The 23,749-nt window shown below is 41.4% G+C and overlaps 1 protein-coding gene and 1 long non-coding RNA gene across 3 annotated transcripts in view; one reads left to right on the top strand and one right to left on the bottom strand.

Moving 5' to 3' along the window:
- The window catches only part of LOC102403862, a 40,714-nt gene extending 24,528 nt beyond the window's left edge, over positions 1-16,186 (bottom strand). Inside the window, exon 1 of the long non-coding RNA XR_329175.4 lies at positions 15,992-16,186. This is a non-coding gene — a long non-coding RNA (uncharacterized LOC102403862). The remainder of the gene's footprint in view (positions 1-15,991) is intronic.
- Positions 15,440-23,749, top strand: part of WDR75 (WD repeat domain 75) — a 35,788-nt gene continuing 27,478 nt past the window's right edge. The window contains exons 1-3 of one of the 2 annotated variants that reach the window (XM_025273537.3): positions 15,440-15,674; positions 22,254-22,383; positions 23,144-23,209. In XM_025273537.3, coding sequence (XP_025129322.2) covers positions 15,514-15,674; positions 22,254-22,383; positions 23,144-23,209 — 357 coding nt within the window. In that variant the 5' untranslated portion in view covers positions 15,440-15,513. Of the gene's footprint in view, positions 15,675-16,285; positions 16,441-22,253; positions 22,384-23,143; positions 23,210-23,749 lie in introns of those variants that run through there. The other variant, XM_006076959.4, reaches the window with a different exon arrangement.

Raw genomic sequence — 23,749 nt, 5'->3', positions numbered from 1 at the left:
CAAGAATACATAGAAGAACTGTACAAAAAAGATCTTCACGACCCAGATAATCACGATGGTGTTATCACTCACCTACAGCCAACATCCTGGAATGTGAAGTCAAGTGGGTCTTAGGAAGCATCACTATGAACAAAGCTAGTGGAGGCGATGGAATTCCAGTTGAGCTATTTCAAATCCTAAAAGATGATGCTGTGAAAGTGCTGCACTCAATATGCCAGCAAATTTGGAAAACTCAGCAGTGGCCACAGGACTGGAAAAGGTCAGTTTTCATCCCAATCCCAAAAAAAGGTAATGCCAAAGAATGCTCAAACTGCTGCACAATGCACTCATCTCACACACTAGTAAAGTAATGCTCAAAATTCTCCAAGCCAGGCTTCAACAACATATGAACCGTGAATTTCCAGATGTTCAAGCTGGATTTAGAAAAGGCAAAGGAACCAGAGATCAAACTGTCAACATCCCTTGGATCATAGAAAAAGCAAGAGAGTTCCAGAAAAACATCTACTTCTGCTTTATTGACTATGCCAAAGCCTTTTGTGGATCACTACTGTGTGGATCACCACAAAGTGTGGAAAATTCTGAAAAGATGGAAATACTAGACGACCTGACCTGCCTCTTGAGAAATCTGTATGTAGGTAGGAAGCAACAGTTAGAACTGGACATGGAACAACAGATTAGTTCCAAATAGGGAAAGGAGTACATCAAAGCTATATATTGTCACCCTGCTTATTTAACTTATATGCAGAGTACATCATGAGAAACGCTGGGCTGGAAGAAGCACAAGCTGGAATCAAGATTGCCAGGAAAAATATCAATAACCTCAGATATGCAGATGACACCACCCTTATGGCAGAAAGTGAAGAGGAACTAAAGAGCCTCTTGATGAAAGTGAAAGAGGAGAGTGAAAAAGTTGCCTTAAAACTCAACATTCAGAAAACTAAGATCATGGCATCTGGTCCCATCACTTCATGGCAAATGGATAGGAAAACAGTGGACACAGTGGCTGACTTTATTTTTTTGGCTCCAAAATCACTGCAGATGGTTATTGCAGCCATGAAATTAAAAGACGCTTACTTCTTGGAAGGGAAATTATGACCAGCCTAGACAGCATATTAAAAAGCAGAGACATTACTTTGTCAACAAAGGTTCATCTAGTCAAGGCCATGGTTTTTCCAGTGGTCATGTATGGATGTGAGAGTTGGACTATAAAGAAAGCTGAGCGCCAAAGAGTTGATGCTTTTGAACTGTGGTGTTGGAGAAGACTCTTGCGAGTCCCTTGGACTGCAAGGAGATCCAACCAGTCCATCCTACAGGAAATCAGTCCTGAATATTCATTGGAAGGACTGATGTTGAAGCTGAAACTCCAATACTTTGGCCACCTGATGCGAAGAGTTGACTCATTTGAAAAGACCCTGATGCTCGGAAAGATTGAAGGCAGGAGGAGAAGGGGACGACAGAGGATGAGATGGTTGGATGGGATCACCGACTCAATGGACATGGGTTTGGGTGGACTCCGGGAGTTGGTGATAGACAGGGAGGCCTGGCGTGCTGCGGTTCATGGGGTCACAAAGAGTTGGACATGACTGAGTGACTGAACTGAACTGAATACACCTATTAAAATGATTTTTAAAAGATTAAATGGATAAACTACTTTATATAATAGACCATCACAATTTCATTAAAGAAGCAATTCATAGGGCCTGGACTCCATCTTAGGCCTGTTCATGCTGATCATGCTCGGCCACCTTTCCAACAGACTCTGAACTCTGTGTTTAGTGCCTATGAAAACAACAACTGAAGGATAAGACCCCCTCCAGATAGAGGAACCTTGAAGATCATATCTAGGTTACTTATCGGCTAAGAGAAAACATACACTAATCACCCCTTCCTCCAGACAGGCCATAAATTTTTCCTTATCAATCGGAGTGTAACCTCAGGTTTATTGATTATTGGCTAACTGTTTGACTGTTTGAGCCCATGAGCACATAGCACGTGAATGATAGGGTTATTGGGATTGTATTTTCCTTGGTTTATGTAAGTCTCAAGGAATTTGGAGTGGTGGGTTCAGAAACGTACACATGGGGTATAAAAGATTTTCACAAATGCTGGTCGGGATCCTTGGCTAAGAGGAGACTCTGCCTTGGGCCCGCCAGTGTAATAAACTGCACTCCACTATCTGCATTGTCCTTCTGAGTGAGTCTGTTTCCTGGAACGCGTGGCTACAACATCATAATTGTTTAATGTTTTTATATTTTCACTTGTTTTTAAAAAATTAATTGTCAAATTTCTAAACTAAATTAATTCATAAAGGCTGTGTGTCTACTCTAAGGTGTAGAAAAACACTGTATCTTGGGGGGGAAAAGGCCTTAGAAATTCATCACTTTGAATAATGCAGAAACACAGTTTATTTTCAGACATTTCATCTTACATGTTGAATTAAATTTCATGATTGCATGTATCAGTGGATAATTATTTAATCTGATTATATCAGATTTTATGAATTATACATTAATCAACATAATTTAATTCAAAAATGAGGAAACAAAACAGAGTAGACATCAGTTGTATGTAAACAAGAAGAACTTTTTAAAGTTCTGCAGTATCTGGGAAACCAATTTAGAATGCAGGTTCAAAAATAATAAATACTGTATTAAAGATGTCAAAAGTGTCCTCTATATTCACATTTGTTTCTTAGCAACCAGGTTCTAATCTTATTAAATTGTGCACCCTAATATTTGAAGAAACAATTTTAGTATGCATCCCCAAATATATGTATACACACAGGCTAGGGACATGTGCATGTGTGTTTATGTGTCCATAGTAGTGTACTAAATTCTTATAAACACAAACCAAATAAACATGAAAAGGGATAAGATCAGAGAAGCTCCAAAAAGAGATTAATGAAATCAGGCCCTCAGCAGAGTCAGTCACTGGTCATTCTGCTGCTGTAGTTGCTGTTGTTTAGCCCCAAAGTTATTCTTTTGTGACCCCATAGACTGTAACCTGCCCGGTTCCTCTGTTCATGGGATTTTCCAGGCAAGAATACTGGAGTAGGCTGCCATTTCCTTCTCCAGGAGATCTTCCCGACCCAGGGATCAAACTCACATTTCCTGCATTGGCAAAGTGGGTTCTTTACTGCTGAGCCACGATGGAAGCCCATGTGTAGCTAATTACACCTTTATATATAGTAAGGAAAATTTAGTAAAAGCTTGTAATGAATAGCTAGAATACCCTTGGGGATATAACTAGCATAAAATATTTATTAAGGCCAAGTACTTAAAAGTATAGTGTTTTGTATAAGTTGATTTTTATGTGGGTAGGACTTGAGACTCTACTTAATGGCTTATTTTGCACTTGTTTAGTCACTAAGTCATGTCTGACTCTTTGTAACCCCATGGATTGCAGCATACCAGGCTTCCCTGTCCTTCACTATCTCCTGGATTTTGCTCAAGCTCATGTCCACTGAGTCAGTGATGGCATCCAATCATCTCATCCTCTGTCACCCGCTTCTCCTCCTGCTTTCAATCTTTCCCAGCATCAGGGTCTTTTCCAATGACATGGCTCTTCACATCAGGTGGACAAAGTATTAAGATTTTCAGCTCCAGCATCAGTCCTTCCAATGAATATTCAGGACTGATTTTCTTTAGGATTTACTGGTTTGATTTCCTTGCAGTCCAAGGGACTCTCGAGAGTCTTTTCCAACACCACAATTCAAAAACATCAATTCTTTGGCATTCAGCCTTTTTTATGGTCCAACTCTCACATCCATACATAACTACTGGAAAAGCCATTGCTTTGACTGTATAGACCTTTGTTGGCAAAGTGATGTTTCTGCTTTTTAATATGGTGTCTAGTTTTGCCACAGTTTTTCTTCCAAGGAGCAAGCATCTTTGAATCTCATGGCTGAAGTCACAAACTGAAGTGATTTTGGAGCCCAAGATAATAAAATCTGCCTCTGTTTCCACTGTTTCCCCATTTATTTACCATGAAGTGATGGGACTGGGTGGGGTGATATTCATTTTTTTGAAGATTTAAACCAGGTTTTTCACTCTCCTATCACCCTCATCAGGGGTCTCCTTAGTTCCTCTTCACTTTCTGCCATTAGAGTGGTATCTGCAAATATGTGCACAGTCGTCATAAAATTATGGAATTCTTTTAGCTTTCTCGACTGAAAAAACACACACACAACCTAAAAGTTGAGAGCTGTATGTTTATTTTGTGGAAATCGTTAGGACTTCAAGCCTGAGAGACAGCATCTCAAGTAGCCTAAGAAACTGCTCCGAGGAGGCAGAGGAAGGAGTCAGCTTATATAGAAGTTTGCAACAAAGGGGGCAGATAGTCAGATCAGATTATTTTTAATTAAGGAAACTAGACAGAGTGCCTGATGAACTATGGACTGAGGTTCGTGACACTGTACAGGAGACAGGGATCAAGACCATCCCCATGGAAAAGAAATGCAAAAAAGCAAAATGGCTGTCTGAGGAGGCCTTACAAATAGCTGTGAAAGGAAGAGAAGCCAAAAGCAAAGGAGAAAAGGAAAGATATAAGCATCTGAATGTAGAGTTCCAAAGAATAGCAAGAAGAGATAAGAAAGCCTTCTTCAGCGATCAATGCAAAGAGGAAAACAACAGAATGGGAAAGACTAGGGATATCTTCAAGGAAATCAGAGATACCAAGGGAACATTTCATGCAAAGATGAGCTCGATAAAGGACAGAAATGGTATGGACCTAACAGAAGCAGAAGATTAAGTAGAGATGGCAAGAACATACAGAAGAATTGTACAAAAAAGATCTTCACGACCCAGATAATCATGATGGTATGATCACTGACCTAGAGCCAGACATCCTGGTATGTGAAGTCAAGTGGGCCTTAGGAAGCATCACTACAAACAAAGCTAGTGGAGGTGATGGAATTCCTGTTGAGCTATTCCAAATCCTGGAAGATGATGCTGTGAAAGTGCTGTACTCAATATGCCAGCAATTTTGGAAAACTCAGCAGTGGCCACAGGACTGGAAAAGGTCAGTTTTCATTCCAATCCCAAAGAAAGGCAATGCCAAAGAATGCTCAAACTACCACACAATTGCACTCATCTCACACACTAGTAAAGTAATGCTCAAAATTCTCCAAGCCAGGCTTTACCAATATGTGAACTGTGAACTTCCAGTTGTTCAAGGTGGTTTTAGAAAAGGCAGAGGAACCAGAGATCAAATTGCCAACATCCGCTGGATCATGGAAAAAGCAAGAGTTCCAGAAAAACATCTATTTCTGCTTTATTGACTATGCCAAAGCCTTTGACTGTGTGGATCACAATAAACTGTGGAAAATTCTGAAAGAGATGGGAATACCAGACCATCTGACCTGCCTCTTGAGAAATCTGTATGCAGGTCAGGAAGCAACAGTTAGAACTGGACATGGAACAACAGACTGGTTCCAAATAGGAAAAGGAGTACGTCATGGCTGTATACTGTCACCCTGCTTATTTAACTTATATGCAGAGTACATCATGAGAAATGCTGGGCTGGAAGAAGCACAAGCTGGAATCAAGATTGCCAGGAGACATATCAATAACTTCAGATATGCAGATGACACCACCCTTATGGCAGAAAAGTGAAGAGGAACTAAAAAGCCTCTTGATGAAGGTGAAAGAGGAGTGAAAAAGTTGGCTTAAAACGCAACATTCAGAAAACGAAGATAATGGCATCTGGTCCCATCACTTCATGGGAAATAAATGGGGAAACAGTGGAAACAGTGTCAGACTTTATTTTTTGGGGCTCCAAAATCACTGCAGATGCTGACTGCAGCCATGAAATAAGAAAAGTTATGACCAACCTAGATAGCATATTCAAAAGCAGAGACATTACTTTGCCAACAAAGGTCTGTCTAGTCGAGGCTATGGTTTTACCAGTGGTCATGTATGGATGTGAGAGTTGGACTGTGAAGAAGGCTGAGCGCCGAAGAATTGATGCCTTTGAACTGTGGTGTTGGAGAAGACTCTTGAGAGTCCCTTGGACTGCAAGGAGATCCAACCAGTCCATTCTGAAGGAGATCGGCCCTGGGATATCTTTGGAGGCAATGATGCTAAAGCTGAAACTCCAGTACTTTGGCTACCTCATGCGAAGAGTTGACTCATTGGAAAAGACTCTGATGCTGGGATGGATTGGGGGCAGGAGGAGAAGGGGATGACAGAGGATGAGATGGCTGGATGGCATCACTGACTCGATGGACGTGAGTCTGAGTGAACTCCGGGAGTTGGTGATGGACAGGGAGGCCTGGCGTGCTGCGCCTCACGGGGTCGCAAAGAGTCGGACACGACTGAGGGACTGAACTGAACTGAACTGAGATATCTCAAGTTAAGGAATTTAGCGCTCTTCTCTGTATGGGAAAATGCAAGCTCTGGGCTTGCATCCTTTTCATATGCATCTCAGCTATCTGAGGCCAGCATCCTGCTTCTCAATTATTCACATCCTTTATTATTCATTTGTTCACCATAAAGAGTGGTGGGTGTGGGGGACGGCTGGCACTTGTGCTTTCTCCCACCCCCTTGAGCTCCTCAGTGCTAACCATGGGGAGTGGCTGATGGCTGCTGGATAGCTGGCATTGTTCTTCCCAGGCTCGGAAATTTACATTTGGAAGGTTGGAATCCCCATTGGCTGTGCCATCCTTGTATACCGCTAAGGCAGGAAATATTCCATTTCACAGCTTTATGAAGCTATTCCCTATGGCCTAGCCTCTCAAATTGAAATCTGAGAGTTCAATAAGAATTTTTAATTTTTGAGATTTCATTTTAATAATCTGAGAAAAATTACAACAAAATATAACAACAAAAGTTCTCTTTTGCAGTGTTATTTCCCAATTGAATTATATCCTCAGTCAATACAAAATAAAATAATACTCTCCATGTTTCCAATCTTCATGGACACCCTTCATTCTCCCTTTCTAGCTTACTGTTGAGTAGAAACCGTGGTGTTGGTGGTCTACTCACTAAATTGAGTCCAACTCTTGTGACCCCACGGACTGTAGCCTGCCAGGCTCCTCTGTCCATGGGATTCTCCACACAAGAATACCAGAGTGAGTTGCCATTCCCTTCTCCAGGGGATAGTCCCAACCCAGGAATCAAACCCAGGTCTCCTGTATTGCAGGCAGATTCTTTACCAACTGAGCTACAAGGGACGCCCCCGACTAAAACCTTACCAATGACACAGTCAGTGAATATATATTTTTATGTTAAGTGTATTATCTGTATACATTTTATACATTCCTGACACACCTAACTTCTTCTTAATTTTTTGATAGTTCTAGACAATGCAGAGAATCTGTGAGTCTTTTCAAATTGTCATAAACCTCAAAAAAAAAAAAAAACAACCAACATATTTGTTGAAAAACACCTGCATATAAGTGGACCCACAGTTCAATAACAAACCCATGTTGTTCAAGTGTCAATTGCATAAAACTCTTCACATTAAACATAGGAGAATATGTTCATAATTGTGGAATAGATAAAAAGAGTTTTTAAATACAACAAAACATGATCCATGAAAGAAGAGAACTGATAACTGTACTTCGTCAAAATTTTAAATTTCAGTTCTATGAAAGACACTATTAACAGAATGAAAAGCCAAGCCACAATCTGGGAGAAAGTATTTACAATTCACATATCTGAGAAAAGAATTGTGTCTAAAATATATTTTTAAAAATTTAAAAACTCCAAAATAAGAAAATAACCAATAAAACAATGGATAAAATATTTGAAGACACTGCACCAAAGAAGATATTAATATATCGACAGGAAATGAACACATGAAAAGATGCCCAACAGCATTAGTCATTAATGAAATGAAAATAATAACAATGAAATCCCACTATAAACTTATTATAGTGGCTTAAATTAAAAATACTGACAACACAACGCTGACAAGGATGTAAAGCAACTAAAACTTTCATAACTAGCTGATTAGCATGCAAAATGGTACTGAAACTGGAAAGTCAGTCTGGCAATTTCTTAAAAACTTAAACATTATTTGACTCAGCAGCCCCACTTCTTGGTATTTATTCTAGAGAAATAAGACCTCCCTGGTGGCTCAGATGGTAAGGAGTCTGCCTGCAGTGCAGGCGACCTGGGTTTGATCCCTGGGTTGGGAAGATCCCCTGGAGAAAGAAATGGCAACCCATCCAGTATTCTTGCCTGGACAATCCCCATGGGCAGAGGCATTGGGGCTACCCTGGTGGCTCAGACAGTAAAGAATCTGCCTGCAATGCAGGAGACCCAGGTTCAATTCCAGGCTGGGATGATATCCTAGTAAAATGAATGGTAACCCACTCCAGTATGCGACTCTTAAATAAGATTCTGGAGAGGACTAGAAAGAAAAGAGGAGCCCTGAAGAGAACCAATGACTTGTCAAAGACACTCAGTTCTCAACAAATGAGCCAAACTTCCCTTGTTCTTTTCTATGAAATGGCTAGGGAAGTATCTGATACTGTGTGCAGAGTGTGCACACCCCCTTCTATCACCCTTAATATTCTATTAGTTCTTTCAAGTCCTCCAAACACTTAAGAAAATTTTGCTTTTATTTTAGTGTTTGTAAACCAATCAACAAAGACTGTGGTGTGATATATGAATGTCAGTATACTAAAAAAATATTAAGGAGCAGAATTCATTATACTTCAGTTCAGTTCAGTCACTCAGTCATGTCCGATTCTGTGACCCCGTGGACTGTGTGGCATGCCAAGCTTCCCTGTCCATCACCAACTCCCAAAGTTTCCTCAAAATCATGTCCATTGAGTCAGTGATGCCATCCAACCATCTCACCCTTTGTCGTCCCCTTCTCCTCCTGCCCTCAATCTTTCCCAGCATCAGGGTCTTTTCAAATGAGTCAGCTCTTCGCATCAGGTGGCCAAAGTATTGGAGTTTCAGCTTCAGCATCAGTCCTTCCAATGAATATTCGGGACCGATTTCATTTAGGATGGACTGGTTGGATCTCCTTGCTGTCCAAGGGACTCACAATAGTCTTCTCCAACACCACAATTCAAAAGCATCCATTCTTTGGCACTCAGATTTCTTTATAGTCCAAACTCTCACATCCATATATGACTACTGGAAAAACCATAGCTTTGACCAAATGGACCTTTGTCAGCAAAGTAATGTCTCTGCTTTTTAATATGCTTTCTAGGTTGGTCATAGCTTTTCTTCCAAGCAGCAAGCATCTTTCAATTTCATGGCTGAGGTCACCATCTGAAGTACTTTTAGAGCCCCCCCAAAATAAAATCTCTGTTTCCATTGCTTTTGCATCTATTTGCCATGAAGTGATGGGACCGGATGCCATGATCTTAATTTTCTGAGTGTTTTAAGCCAGCTTTTTCACTCTCCGCTTTCACTTTCATCACAAGGCTCTTTAGTTCCTCTTCGTTCTCTGCCATCAGGGTGGTGTCATCTGCATATGTGAGGTTATTGATATTTCTCCCAGCAATCTTGATTCCAGCTTGTGCTTCATCCAGCCTGGCATTTTGCATGATGTACTCTACTCTACATATAAGTTAAATAAGCAGGATGACAATATACAATCTTGTACTCCTTTCCCAATTTGGAATAAGTTTGTTGTTTCATGTCCGGTTCTAACTGTTGCTTCTTACAGATTTCTCAGGAGACAGGTAAGGTATTGGTATTCCCATCTCTTTCAGAATTTTCCAGTTTGTTGTGATTCACACAGTCAAAGGCTTTGGCGTAGTCAATGAAGCAGATGTTTTTCTGGAACTTTTATGACTCAATGGATGTTGGCAATTTCATCTCTGGTTCCTTTGCCTTTTCTAAACCCAGCTTGAACATCTGAAAGCTCTCCATTCATGTACTGTTGAAGCCTGGCTTGGAGAATTTTGAGCATTACTTTGATAGCATGTGAGATCAGTGCAATTGTGTGGTAGTTTGCCTTTCTTTGGAAAGAAAACTGACCTTTTCCAGTCCTGTGGCCACTGATGAGTTTTCCAAATCTGAGTTTCCATTATACTTATAAATTCCTTTTTTTTCTCTTTTCCTTTTTTTAAAATACTTACTTGGCTGCACCAGGTCCTGGTTGTGGCATGTGGGATCTAGTTCCCCGGCTGGGGGTCAAGCCTGGGCCCCCTGAATTGGGAGAAAAGAGTCCTAGCCACTGGACCACCAGGGAAGTTCCTACACTTAGCAAATCTTGAAAAAGTGACTCAACAATACACTCAGTTTTAAATAATGTACTGCCCACACTTGCTACCCTTCAATTGGTGCTCATTCATGCAGTACTTATAGGCAGTATATATAGGCAACTGTGTTTGCCTTGCACTATTTCATCAGTCCTCTTCCTTTCTGATTTCTTTTTAAGACTTTCTCTTTAAGACTCTTATGGACTTTCCCAAAACTTTAAATAGTTCCCTTTTTTGGCTGTTATTAGTTATTCCTCTTGGTTTTCCCAGTAACACACATCTCTATTCCACAAAACACTCCTTCAAAATAAAAAAACACTAAATAAAAAAACACTTCAACACCATAATACCTATCCTATGAATATCTCCTAAAGCAATACTGTCACAAATTTATGTCAAATTTATGTGTCCTATAGCACCATGTGCCATTTAAAAAAAAAAAAAGTAAATGACTAAATGTCCACTTTTGAGGGAATGATTTAATCAAGTATGCTACTTTTACTCTGTGAAATACTATGCAATTATTAAAAAGGAGATAAAAATTTAAGACACTGCAATGAAAGCATATAGACAGGGGAAAAAAAAACTTGGTGCATTGCAAAGCATTGAAGAATAACATAAGGTATATATATATATATATATATGTAGGACCAATCCCACGTCCAAGGAGCCGTGGCTGCGTGGGCGCAGGAGGGCCTAGAGGAGCTATCCCACGTTGAAGGTCAGGAAGGGCAGCGGTGAGGAGATACTCCTCGTCCAAGGTAAGGAGCAATGGCTGCACTTTGCTGGAGCAGCCGTGAAGAGATACCCCACGCCCAAGGTAAGAGAAACCAAGTAAGACGGTAGGTGTTGCAAGAGGGCATCAGAGGGCAGACACACTGAAACCATACTCACAGAAAACTAGTCAATCTAATCACACTAGGACCACAGCCTTGTCTAACTCAGTGAAACTAAGCCATGCCCATGGGGCAACCCAAGATGGGCGGGTCATGGTGGAGAGATCTGACAGAATGTGGTCCACTGGAGAAGGGAATGGCAAACCACTTCAGTATTCTTGCCTTGAGAACCCCATGAACAGTATGAAAAGACAAAATGATAGGATACTGAAAGAGAAACTCCCCAGGTCAGTAGGTGCCCAATATGCTACTGGAAATCAGTGGAGAAATAACTCCAGAAAGAATGAAGGGATGGAGCCAAAGCAAAAACAATACCCAGCTGTGGATGTGACTGGTGATAGAAGCGAGGTCCGATGCTGTAAAGAGCAATATTGCATAGGAACCTGGAATGTCAGGTCCATGAATCAAGGCAAACTGGAAGTGGTCAAACAGGAGATGGCAGGAATGAATGTCGACATTCTAGGAATCAGCAAACTGAAATGGACTGGAATGGGTGAATTTAACTCAGATGACCATTATATCTACTACTGTGGGCAGGAATCCCTCAGAAGAAATGGAGTAGCCATCATGGTCAACAAAAGAGTTCGAAATGCAGTACTTGGATGCAATCTCAAAAACGACAGAATGATCTCTGTTCGTTTCCAAGGCAAACCATTCAATATCACAGTAATCCAAGTCTATGCCCCAACCAGTAACGCTGAAGAAGCTGAAGTTGAATGGTTCTATGAAGACCTACAAGACCTTTTAGAATTAACACCCAAAAAAGATGTCCTTTTCATTATAGGGGACTGGAATGCAAAAGTAGGGAGTCAAGAAACACCTGGAGTAACAGGCAAATTTGGCCTTGAAATATGGAATGAAGCACGGCAAAGACTAATAGAGTTTTGCCAAGAAAATGTAATGGTCATAACAAACACCCTCTTCCAACAACACAAGAGTAGACTCTATACATGGACATCACCAGATGGTCAACACCGAAATCAGATTGATTATATTCTTTGCAGCCAAAGATGGAGAAGCTCTATACAGTCAGCAAAAACAAGACCAGGAGATGACTCTGGCTCAGACCATGAACTCCTTATTGCCAATTCAGACTTAAATTGAAGAAAGTAGGGAAAACCACTAGACCATTCAGGTATGACCTAAACCAAATCCCTTATGATTATACAGTGGAAGTGAGAAATAGATTTAAGGGCCTAGATCTGATAGATAGAGTGCCTGATGAACTATGGACTGAGGTTCGTGACATTGTACAGGAGACAGGGATCAAGACCATCCCCATGGAAAAGAAATGCAAAAAAGCAAAATGGCTGTCTGGGGAGGCCTTACAAATAGCTGTGAAAAGAAGAGAAGTGAAAAGCAAAGGAGAAAAGGAAAGATATAAACATCTGAATGCAGAGTTCCAAAGAATACTAAGAAGAGATAAGAAAGCCTTCTTCAGCGATCAATGCAAAGAAATAGAGGAAAACAACAGAATGAGAAAGACTAGGGATCTCTTCAAGAAAATCAGAGATACCAAAGGAACATTTCATGCAAAGATGAGCTCGATAAAGGAAAGAAATGGTATGGACCTAACAGAAGCAGAAGATATTAAGAAGAGATGGCAAGAATACACAGAAGAGCTGTACAAAAAAGATCTTCACGACCCAGATAATCATGATGATGTGATCACTGACCTAGAGCCAGACATCCTGGAATGTGTAGTCAAATGGGCCTTAGAAAGCATCACTACAAACAAAGCTAGTGGAGGTGATGGAATTCCAGTGGAGCTATTCCAAATCCTGGAAGATGATGCTGTGAAAGTGCTGCACTCAATATGCCAGCAAATTTGGAAAACTCAGCAGTGGCCACAGGACTGGAAAAGGTCAGTTTTCATTCCAATCCCAAAGAAAGGCAATGCCAAAGAATGCTCAAACTACCACACAATTGCACTCATCTCACACACTAGTAAAGTAATGCTCAAAATTCTCCAAGCCAGGCTTCAGCAATATGTGAACCGTGAACTTCCAGTTGTTCAAGCTGGTTTTAGAAAAGGCAGAGGAACCAGAGATCAAATTGCCAACATCCGCTGGATCATGGAAAAAGCAAGAGAGTTCCAGAAAAACATCTATTTCTGCTTTATTGACTATGCCAAAGCCTTTGACTGTGTGGATCACAATAAACTGTGGAAAATTCTGAAAGAAATGGGAATACCAGACCACCTGATCTGCCTCTTGAGAAATTTGTATGCAGGTCAGGAAGCAACAGTTAGAACTGGACATGGAACAACAGACTGGTTCCAAATAGGAAAAGGAGTACGTCATGGCTGTATACTGTCACCCTGCTTATTTAACTTATATGCAGAGTACATCATGAGAAACGCTGGACTGGAAGAAACACAAGCTGGAATCAAGATTGCCGGGAGAAATATCAATAACCTCAGATATGCAGATGACACCACCCTTATGGCAGAAAGTGAAGAGGAACTCAAAAGCCTCTTGATGAAAGTGAAAGTGGAGAGTGAAAAAGTTGGCTTAAAGCTCAACATTCAGAAAACAAAGGTCATGGCATCCGGTCCCATCACTTCATGGGAAATAGATGGGGAAACAGTGGAAACAGTGTCAGACTTTTTTTTTCTGGGCTCCAAAATCACTGCAGATGGTGACTGCAGCCATGAAATTAAAAGACGCTTACTCCTTGGAACGAAAGTTATGACCAACCTAGATAGCATATTCAAAAGCAGAGACATTACTTTGCCAACAAAGGTTCGTCTATCAGGGCTATGGTTTTTCCTGTGGTCATGTATGGATGTGAGAGTTGGACTGTGAAGAAGGCTGAGCGCCAAAGAATTGATGCTTTTGAACTGTGGTGTTGGAGAAGACTCTTGAGAGTCCCTTGGACTGCAAGGAGATCCAACCAGTCTATTCTGAAGGAGATCAGCCCTGGGGTTTCTTTGGAAGGAATGATGCTAAAGCTGAAACTCCGGTACTTTGGCCACCTCACACGAAGAGTTGACTCATTGGAAAAGACTCTGATGCTGGGAGGGATTGGGGGCAAGAGGAGAAGGGGACGACAGAGGATGAGATGGCTGGATGGCATCACTGACTCGATGGACATGAGTCTGGATTAACTCCGGGAGTTGGTGATGGACAGGGAGGCCTGGTGTGCTTCGATTCATGGGGTAGCAAAGAGTCGGACACGACTGAGCGACTGATCTGATCAGATCTGATCTATGTATGCTTATAAAAATATCAAGAAGCACATACACCAAACTTTTCATGGTGGAGATATTAGGGGAAACAAACTGACTGAAACTGCCCACTCCAGCCAAGCACCATAGTAACTACTTCCATGCCTTATTTTATGACAGAAGGTCCTGTTGAGGACATGGAACTGATAAGCCACCAACTGGAAGAGTTAAGGAAAGGAAAAAAGGAGATGCCATGTGTCCTCTAACCTCCCAGAATCCTTCTCACTTGCATCCATCTTGGCTGAGCAATACATGCGCCAACAGAAAGGACCCTATGTCAGAATGATTGGACAGAGAAAACCATCAGCCATGTGACGGAACAGTTCTCCCAGTTTCCCTGGGAAACTGCTCTCCACCTGGGTGCCTCCTCCCAATAAAGCCTCCACTTTATCAGCGTATGTGTCTCCTCAGACAATTCATTTCCGAGTGTTAGACAAGAGCCCCCATTCAAACCCTGGAAGGGGTCCCCCTTTCTACAACAGAGTATAGGATCAACAGGGACCATTCTATTTCTGCACTGATTTTATACCAAATTTGTATTACCATTAAATTGTTAAAATATTACCTTTTAAACTATACAACCTTAACACATATTCATCAGGTCACGCCTAAACCTCCTCCGAGAAAACTATTCTCTCTCTTATGTTCCTATTGTATTTTCTTCAGTATACAATCTGTGATCATTTTGTTTGTTAAAGATTTTTGCCTTTCTCCCATCGAAGGGACAGGGATCACAACTGTCTTGAATTGTGTCCCACATATAGAAGGCTCTCAATAATTATTTGCCTCCAGAAAGACTGGAGGGATGTGGTAATTTTCTACAGAATCAAGGCAGTTCCTGTTCCTGTTATAGTTATGCTGTCTGTGGCTCTTTACACTTAAGAGAGTTACAGAGGAGATTGGTAAATGTTTATTGAGTGAATGAAACAATGAAGAGAAGCACCCCCTAATATACAGGGACCACGAATATGTAACATATAAGCTTACAAAAGGGAATGGAGATGGAGGCATAAACATTCTCAGAGCTCAGGGATTCGGTTGAGTAACTGGGGAAGCTAAAACCACAGAAACACACGAGAAACAGCAGCAACCAGGGGGCAGGCTAAAGCCCTTAGCCAGGGTAAAGCCGAGAAGATCTAATGAACGTGGGAGAGATGGGGTAGGAGCCAGGTGTCCAAAGGAACAAGCCAGGCTCATGGAGCTATAAGGGTTCTGTAGGAATGTATGCTCAGAAGACGACGACTACGGGACGACTAACGAGAGGTCCTAACAGCTGTGCAAAATATAGAACGCTACCTTTCCACCCAAGAACTCAATTTGCGCGACCAAGCAAGCCGTTGGCTCGAAACGCTGGCGTCATTTTGCAGCGCCCAAATCAGAGGTAAGAGAAAGGCAAAAAAGACTGGAAGGGTTTGGGGAAAGACTGGAAGTCACTTGACACTTTGGGCCAACTTTCTCTTCCGGCGGAAGAAACTATAGAGTAGGGTTAACAAAGCAGGAGAGAAATGTATCTATAATAAACAACAGTTTAGAGGAATCTAATATAAATACATTGTGTCTATGTCTCTGTTTCGCTTTTACCTTTTCAGTTCAGTTCTGTCGCTCAGTCGTGTCCGACTCTTTGCGACCCCATGAATCGCAGCACGCCAGGCATACCTGTCCATCACCAACTCCCGGAGTTTACTCAAACTCATTTACCTTTTACACATGTCCTAATGTGGGTCGGGAAGATCCCCTGGAGAAGAAAATGGCAACCCACTCCAGTACTCTTGCCTAGAAAATCCCATGGACTGAGGAGCCTGGTAGACTCCTCAGTCCATGGGGTCGCAAAGAGTCGGACACGACTGAGGGACTTCACTTTCACTTTTCAATGTGACTTGCCCAAGCCAAAGATGGCCGCACAGGCGCTGGGTCTTACCATAGAAACCTACCATAGAGACTGAATCCTAGAATACCTCTGCTTGGCTGCCTGTGGGCCGGGACGGACTCCCTACCCACCGGCTTCCGTTGAGGAAGCTCGTGGCCGGGCCGGCGGTAGAGAGTCCTTGCGCGTGCGCGAAGATGGTGGAGGAAGAGGGTATCCGCGTGGTTCGTTGTGGCGGCAGCGAGTTGAACTTCAGGAGAGCGGTGTTCTCTGCAGATTCTAAGTATGAGGTCATGGGTAATTGCCGGCCCGGCTGAGGGGCGTGAGTCCACGGGTGGTGGGGGGCGAGAACTGCCGGGCGCGTCTGGACGGGCCAGCCGGCGCTTCTGGCTCGGGGAAGCGGTGCGCGCGGGAGGGAGCCGGGGTCTGTGTGCTGCAAGAGAAGTCGGAAGCCCCTTAGTCCAGAGGCACCGCAGGCTGGGGCGCGCTCGCTTCCCGGCTCCGAGGACCTGCAGATAGGTTGAGGGGCCCCCAGGCTGACCCTTCTGTCTAGAATCGGCTCGGCATTGGGGAGGCTGGAAAATGGTTCAGGCACAGATGTGTACGCCGCTACTCTTGGAAAACCAGGAGTAAACAGCCTTCTTTCGGACCGAATCGTGACTTGGGTTACTGAACGACTGCAGGTTCCGATTTCTTTGCACTTCCCTATCGCCTAAAAAATGCGTTTTGATAGCCTTTCTGGAGCTCTCCGTAAAAACTGATATTAGCTTCTGTGTGAGATAAATATATGCGTAAGCCCTGATGCCCTTGCTCCGAAGTTCAGTGTAGCTGGAGGCGTAACTAAGCCCGGTTCATCTGTTGTTTGCTTTTCGTGAGGTTCTTAATCTTTGCTTCAGTTGCCTCATCTGTAAACGGGAATAATATTTAGTAATTCATTTCATAGGGTTGTTATAAGAGGATTAAATGCCTTAATACATACTGTTCAGTCCTTCAGTCGTGTCCGACTGTTTGCAGCCCCATGGACTGCAGCACACCAAGGCTTCCCTGTCTTTCACTGTCTCCCAGAATTTGCTCAAACTCTTGTCGCTTGAGTCGATGATACCATCCAGCCGTCTCCTCCATTGTCACCCCGCCTCCTCTCCTGCCCTCAGTCTTGCCCAGCATTAGGGTCTTTTCCAATGGCTCTTCACACGAGGTGGCCAAAGTATATATAGAGCATGTCAAACAATGTTTGTCGTTGAATGGCTCAATATATGTCAGCTCTTACCATCATTTTGTGAACATCATCTAGAAATGATACAGTATAAAAAGAAGGTTTCCAAGTCACTCAGAGATAGACACTTACCAAACACCTTTCTGTCTTGGAAAAGCAGAGGTAGTATCTTACTGAAGTTTGTATTGTCACAATATCTTAAGGGTATATGGCAATAGTTATTGAACGCAGGCAGGACTTAAAGAAACTTCTGTAAATTGCCTTAGAGGCGCAAAAAAAAAAAAAAAGATCTTTTGGTCTTTACAATACAAAGGGCTTTGTTGATACTCAACTTGTGAGTCAGGAGGAAACTGAGGCTTTAAGAGATTGCCCAAGTTCTGCCACTTTGGATCTATATTCAGTTTCTTCCTCCAGTGTACAATTTCTAGAAGTTATTCATTATATTGGGATCTAATATTTTTCACTTCCTTAGTCCTACAGTTAATTTTTAAGTGTTTACCAGCTATGTGTTTGTAACAAACTGAGGTTTCAAAAACTAAAATAATTCCAGGATTGATCCTACCTTCAAGAATTTCAAACCTAATGAGGAAAAGAAGATAACCAGTAACAGATGTTTCATACAGTGGCACTTTGGAAGCCCATAAGAAACAGTGTTTCAGACTGAAAGGATGGAGAAGGTTGATGAGGAAGTGATGTTTAGGCTAGACAGGGATGGACAAACTCTGGGAAATGGTGAACCACAGGGAAGCCTGGCTTGCTGCAGGCAAAGGGGTCGCAAAGAGCTGGACACGACTTGAGCGACTGAACTACAACAAATGGATGGTATTTTAACTAGAGGATATAGATGGAAGGCATTTGGGATAGGGGGCACAGTATAAGCATGAGAACTGTAGTACAGTTAGCTAGTAGGAATGGTGTATGGAGAGAGCTGGGGATGTTAGTTTCAAAAGGAAACGTAGAATCAGTTCTTGGTTGTTGTTTGGTCCAAAGAGAGTGTATTTTTTTAGTTCTCTAGATAAGGTATACTCAGGCAGGGAGTGGTAACATAAGATTGTGTTTCAGAATATGAATCTGAAAACTGTATCAGTTCAGTTCAGTTGCTCAGTCATGTCCAGATCTTTGTGACCCCATGAACCACAGCACGCCAGGCCTCCCTGTCCATCACCAACTCCCGGAGTCCACGCAAACTCCTGTCTATTGAGTCGGTGATGCCATTCAACCATCTCATCCTCTGTCGTCCCCTTCTCCTCCTGCCCCTCAGTCTTTCCCAGCATCAGGGTCTTTTCCAATGAGTCAGCTCTTCCCATCAGGTGGCCAAAGTATTGGAGTTTCAGCTTCAACATCAGTCCTTCCAGTGAACACCCAGGACTGATCTCCTTTAGGATGGGCTGGTTGGATCTCCTTGCAGTCCAAGGGACTCTCAGAGTCTTCTCCAACACCACAGTTCAAAAGCATAAGGTTGTATAATACATGGTGGAGAGATGAGAGAGGGTAGGAAAGCATACTCAAGGGTCAATGCTGGCATAGAAGAGGGAGTTACACAATGAGAAAGTTTCCCTTCAGCAGTAGATCTTGCAAAACCAATAGGAATTTGCTCCTTCTGTGATATATTGGGGGGCGGGGAGATCAAGCAAAGCAAACAACTCAAATTGGAATAGGCGGAGGGTTATCATGGCTGTGGGGTCAGTATATCTGCAGCTTAGGGTGAAGGGGAGTGGTGGGAGAAGAGTCTAGAAGGTTATGACCAGGGCTCCAAAGGCTAATGCAGGCATCCAAGCAAGAGATGACTTTGGCCAAAATTAAGATACTATTGAAGGTGAAGAGAAAAGACAGAGCTTTGGAGTGCTTTAGCAAATAGGATTAACAAGGAAAAGATGCTAGGTTCATACTGGGACTCTTGAGTTTAAAGTACCTTGAAAATAAATGTGAAAGTAGCAGGTGTTTAGGTAGAAATTCAAGATAGGAACTTGGTCAAGATTTAGAGATACTTTTTTTCATGTATATATATATATATAAGCTAATAATTAAAGCCAGTTTTCTAGCAAATTAACAGGGTTATAATGAAATCACTGAGGACTTGAATAGTATCTAAAAGCTACTACAAGGAGTTGGCTAACTTACACAAAGAGGAATAAGGAAATGTTGTATTTTACTTCAAAGAGTTTATCGAAAAAGCTGAAATAGTAAATGCAATGACAGAATTCATGGAATTTTAGCAGCATCATTTTTCTTTCCCAGCCCTTAAATCATACATTCTTCAAAACCTCATATAAATCCTGTTTCCTGCTTGAAAACATCATTAATTTAGTCAGCACTTTATCAACAAAGATGACGTGAGTCCTCTGACAGGCACTGTGGTGGTGCTTTATGTGCACTTCTGTCTGCATGGTTTAGGTATTGTTATCCTCATTTTACAGAAGTATTTATTGAGTGTTAGCTGTCTGTGCAAAGCTTGCACTTGCACACATTGTCTCAATGTACCCTTATAATAATCTTACAATAATCCTTATAATAACCCTGTGAGTAGAGAACGGTGAGGTTTAGAGAGATTAAGTAAGTTCTCCACCATCATTCAGCCCATACATGGATAAAAGCTGACATTCGAACCCATCTGGGTTTAACTTCTTTAAAATGCATTCTTTTCTACCACACTGTATTTCCATTATTATTTGTAATAAGTAAACACAGTTTCTCCCCTCATTAGAGCTCATAGTCTGGTCGGGAAGGTCTCTCATAACACTGTGGAAAATGCCGGAGTAGAGCTGAGCCCTGCACCCTGTGGAAGCAGGTTAAAACAGGCACCAATTTGGAACAAAATAAGGGAAGGTTTGGAGAAGGCGATGGCACCCCACTCCAGTACTTTTGCCTGGAAAATCCCATGGACAGAGGAGCCTGGTAGCTGCAGTCCATGGGCTCGCGAAGAGTCAGACACGACTGAGCGACTTCACTTTGACTTTTCACTTTCATGCATTGGAGAAGGAAATGGCAACCCACTCCAGTGTTCTTGCCTGGAGAATCCCAGGGACGGGGGAGCCTGTTGGGCTGCTGTCTGTGGGGTCGCACAGAGTCGGACACGACTGAAACAACTTAGCAGCAACAGCAAGGGAAAGACACCCGAACTGAATGTCAAAGATGTAGAAAATGTTCTCATTCTCCATGGACCATAGCAGAATGTGCAAAAGCATGGAGTGTTTCTCTAGGGGTTTGTATTCAAATATTGGTAGTTAAACCCATTATTCTCTGCTGAGGAGCAAGGAGAGAGGAAATGACTTTCCTCTAGAGAAGAGTATCAAAATCAGCTCAGGTGAGTTTTCAGTCCCCCCTCACCCACCACCGTCTCAAGGAAATACTGCCTAAAGGACCTGCTGATGCAGGGGGAGGGGGGTTGGGCAGGTTATTAGAAATTTGAACCACTTGGCCTGCTGTTCGAGTGAAAAAGTTCTAGTCAGATTGGAGTCAAACTTAGGAATTGGATCATATCCTGAAAGCAGTGAAAAAACCTTGAAGGATTTTAATGTAGTCTTTATTTAAGGAAGTAATATGGTCAAGTTTGTAAAAATGAATAAGAAAAGTGAATTGAAGAGCCACACCTGGAGACTGAAGGGAGCCCTTAAAAGAGTGGTCTGGGCTGCAGATGGTGAGAGCCTGAGAACTCGTGGGCATGGAGAGGAGGAGCCAGCCAGCAGGGGCGTCCATGGGCCTCGGTTGCTTCATTGCTTGTTCTTTGTTGACCTTATTAAACAGTTGAACACAACTGTGTCCTCTGGTCACAGCACTTGGAAGAGGCATCTTGATTTCCAAGATGTACGTGTGAAAACTCAAGTGTCTTAGAAATGATAAAATAGGGTAGTAGCAGCCCTAGTCAGCATAGATTTCCCCTTTGATTATTTGGTAGTAATTCTTTCACTGGTTCATTTTATCTAAATAGTTTATAAAACCTTTGAAGATTGGGCAAGTTCTGTTTGACAAATGTGTGCATATATTACAATCAATATATAAGTAAGGCCTCTGCCCTACAGGAGCTTATGGCTACATAAGGGAGATGGATATTTAGATAAATGAGGAATTTCAACACAATTCAAAAATAGATCAAATGATTTGGGATCACAGAGTAGAGAGAGGTCCAGTCTAAGGGTTCTGTGGTTTACCTTCTATAGTATATGAGGAAGTGCCATGTTAGGCATGTATAGTGTCAGATCTAATAGGCACAGAACAAACATCTTTTATTTGATACTAGAATATTTGCAGTTCTGAGCTTTGTCTTATGGTTGTATCTGCTATGAAAAAAGTCAGATATTACCCTAGATTAACCACAATTAATGATTTAGTAGCCTCTGCTATATAGGAGAAAGCCACAAATCTAGAAAAACAAAGGCAAAATCAGCATTTTGGCAGTAAGAAAAAGAACTGCCATAAAATCTTTATACTTCGCTATAGGAGAGACCTCACTGAGTAGAGAGAATCTTTGACTTCGTACTTGTAAACTGGTGTCCGCAATGAATGATGGAGTATTGGAGGACAAGGAAAGACTGCTGTTAGCCACACCCCCACAGAATAGTAACTGGTAGTGCATAGCACAGTCTCTGCATCCATTAGCGAGCAGGCAGCTTGGTTAGATCAGCCGTTTTTGCAGGATGATTCCGTATAGCCTCTGCCTCAGCACAGGTCAGAGATGTGATTTTGGCATCATTAATCTACTTTTGAGAGTTAATGAACTAAATGGTCTTAGATGTCCCCATAGGTGTGAGCAGCACAATTTGAGTATATAGTTCTTGAACTTTTATTTTGAATGAATTCTCCATTGCATGTTTTAATTTTTCATGGACAATAGACAGATTATACTGTATGGAGAAGTGAATCTTATTTTTCTCTCTTATTTCCAGGTATATCTTCTGTGTCTCTGGAGACTTTATTAAAGTTTATAGCACAGCTACAGAAGAATGTGTGCATATATTGGAAGGACACAGAAATCTGGTGACCGGAATCCAGCTCAATCCCAACAACCATCTACAGGTGTTAAACAATTCACAATTGAATCTTTTAATATTGGCGTTACTGTTGCTAGAATAATTTAAATTGAATTTGGCTGAGAAGCTTTCTAAGTGATGATCAAGGAAATATCTATTTTGATTTTCTGATTCAGGATATTTTTCACTTATTTTTAATTATTAAAATAGGGTCACAGCCTAGAACTACATTGTTTATGAGATGAGTTCCATGTCCTACTCCACCATCTTTCTTGTGAATTGTTTTCCCAATAATAGCACACACAGAAGTTCAGTGTAACCTTAGTAAAACTCAGTCCACTGAAACGGAAATAAAAACATGTTACTAAGGCATTCTGGTGTTACCAAAGTTTGGCCCACAGACTGTTGGTTACAGTGAGATAAGTGTAGAAATTGACTGTTACACCCTACATTCCTTTGATACCCCTGCAGGATAAAAGTAGTTCTGCTGGTAAAGAACTGGGCTCTGGGATAATAGTCACAAACTCTCAAGAGTTTTTTATTACTCAGTACCTTATCATCTCCCTCTTGAAAGTAGAGGGTTGACTTTTTTCCTTCTCTTAATTAAAATTTGATAGGTCTTATTTCTACAGAGAGCTGTGATAAGTTTTTTTATTTTGCAAAAACAGTATAAATGACTTCACGTCTTTAAAGCTAATAATAGATTAATGAATAGGCAATGCCTTCTGTATCAGCATTTAAGTTACTTGATAATCTTATTGTAGTTCTTTTTCTTAATCAGTTTTGTACTGTTTTTACCCTTTTAGCTGTATTCTTGTTCCATTGATGGCACGATTAAACTGTGGGACTATATAGATGGCATTTTGATAAAGGTACGTGGATTGAGTTTCCATTTTCATTATGTGAAGAGGAATGGCAACATAAGACAGATGTATTTTGTTTTGTTACTTCTCTAAGGTCTCAGCTTTTAGATAGCCTTCCTAAAATGTCATGAAATTCACTCATCATAAAAGATAAATTTGACTATATAAAATTTTAAACTTTTTTAACCAAAAAATGAGCAGTGAAAGAACATATTTACAAGAGATATTATCGGTGATACACAAAATTAGCAAGAACCAATAAGGAAAAACTAGACCCCACAGGGAAAAAAAAGTTGGTATAGAGTAGGAATATGTAATACACTAAAAAGAAATAGCCAATAAACATGAAAAGATTCTTAACCTTGTTAATAGTTAAATGTAAATTAAGAGATAACAACAGCATTTTTCCCTGTCAGTTTAGACAAATTACAAATTGAAAATATATAGTGATAAAATATAGAGAAATAGACATTTTTGTATATAGTCAGTATATGAAACTGAGAACGAATACCTTTGCTCCAGCAATCTCACCTTTAGGAATCTCTTGTT

The sequence above is a fragment of the Bubalus bubalis genome, chromosome 2, assembly GCF_019923935.1.
Source record: "Bubalus bubalis isolate 160015118507 breed Murrah chromosome 2, NDDB_SH_1, whole genome shotgun sequence".
Classification (NCBI taxonomy): Eukaryota; Metazoa; Chordata; class Mammalia; order Artiodactyla; family Bovidae; genus Bubalus; species Bubalus bubalis.
Note: the sequence above shows the minus strand (reverse complement) of the source record. Positions and strands in the feature narration are given on the sequence as shown.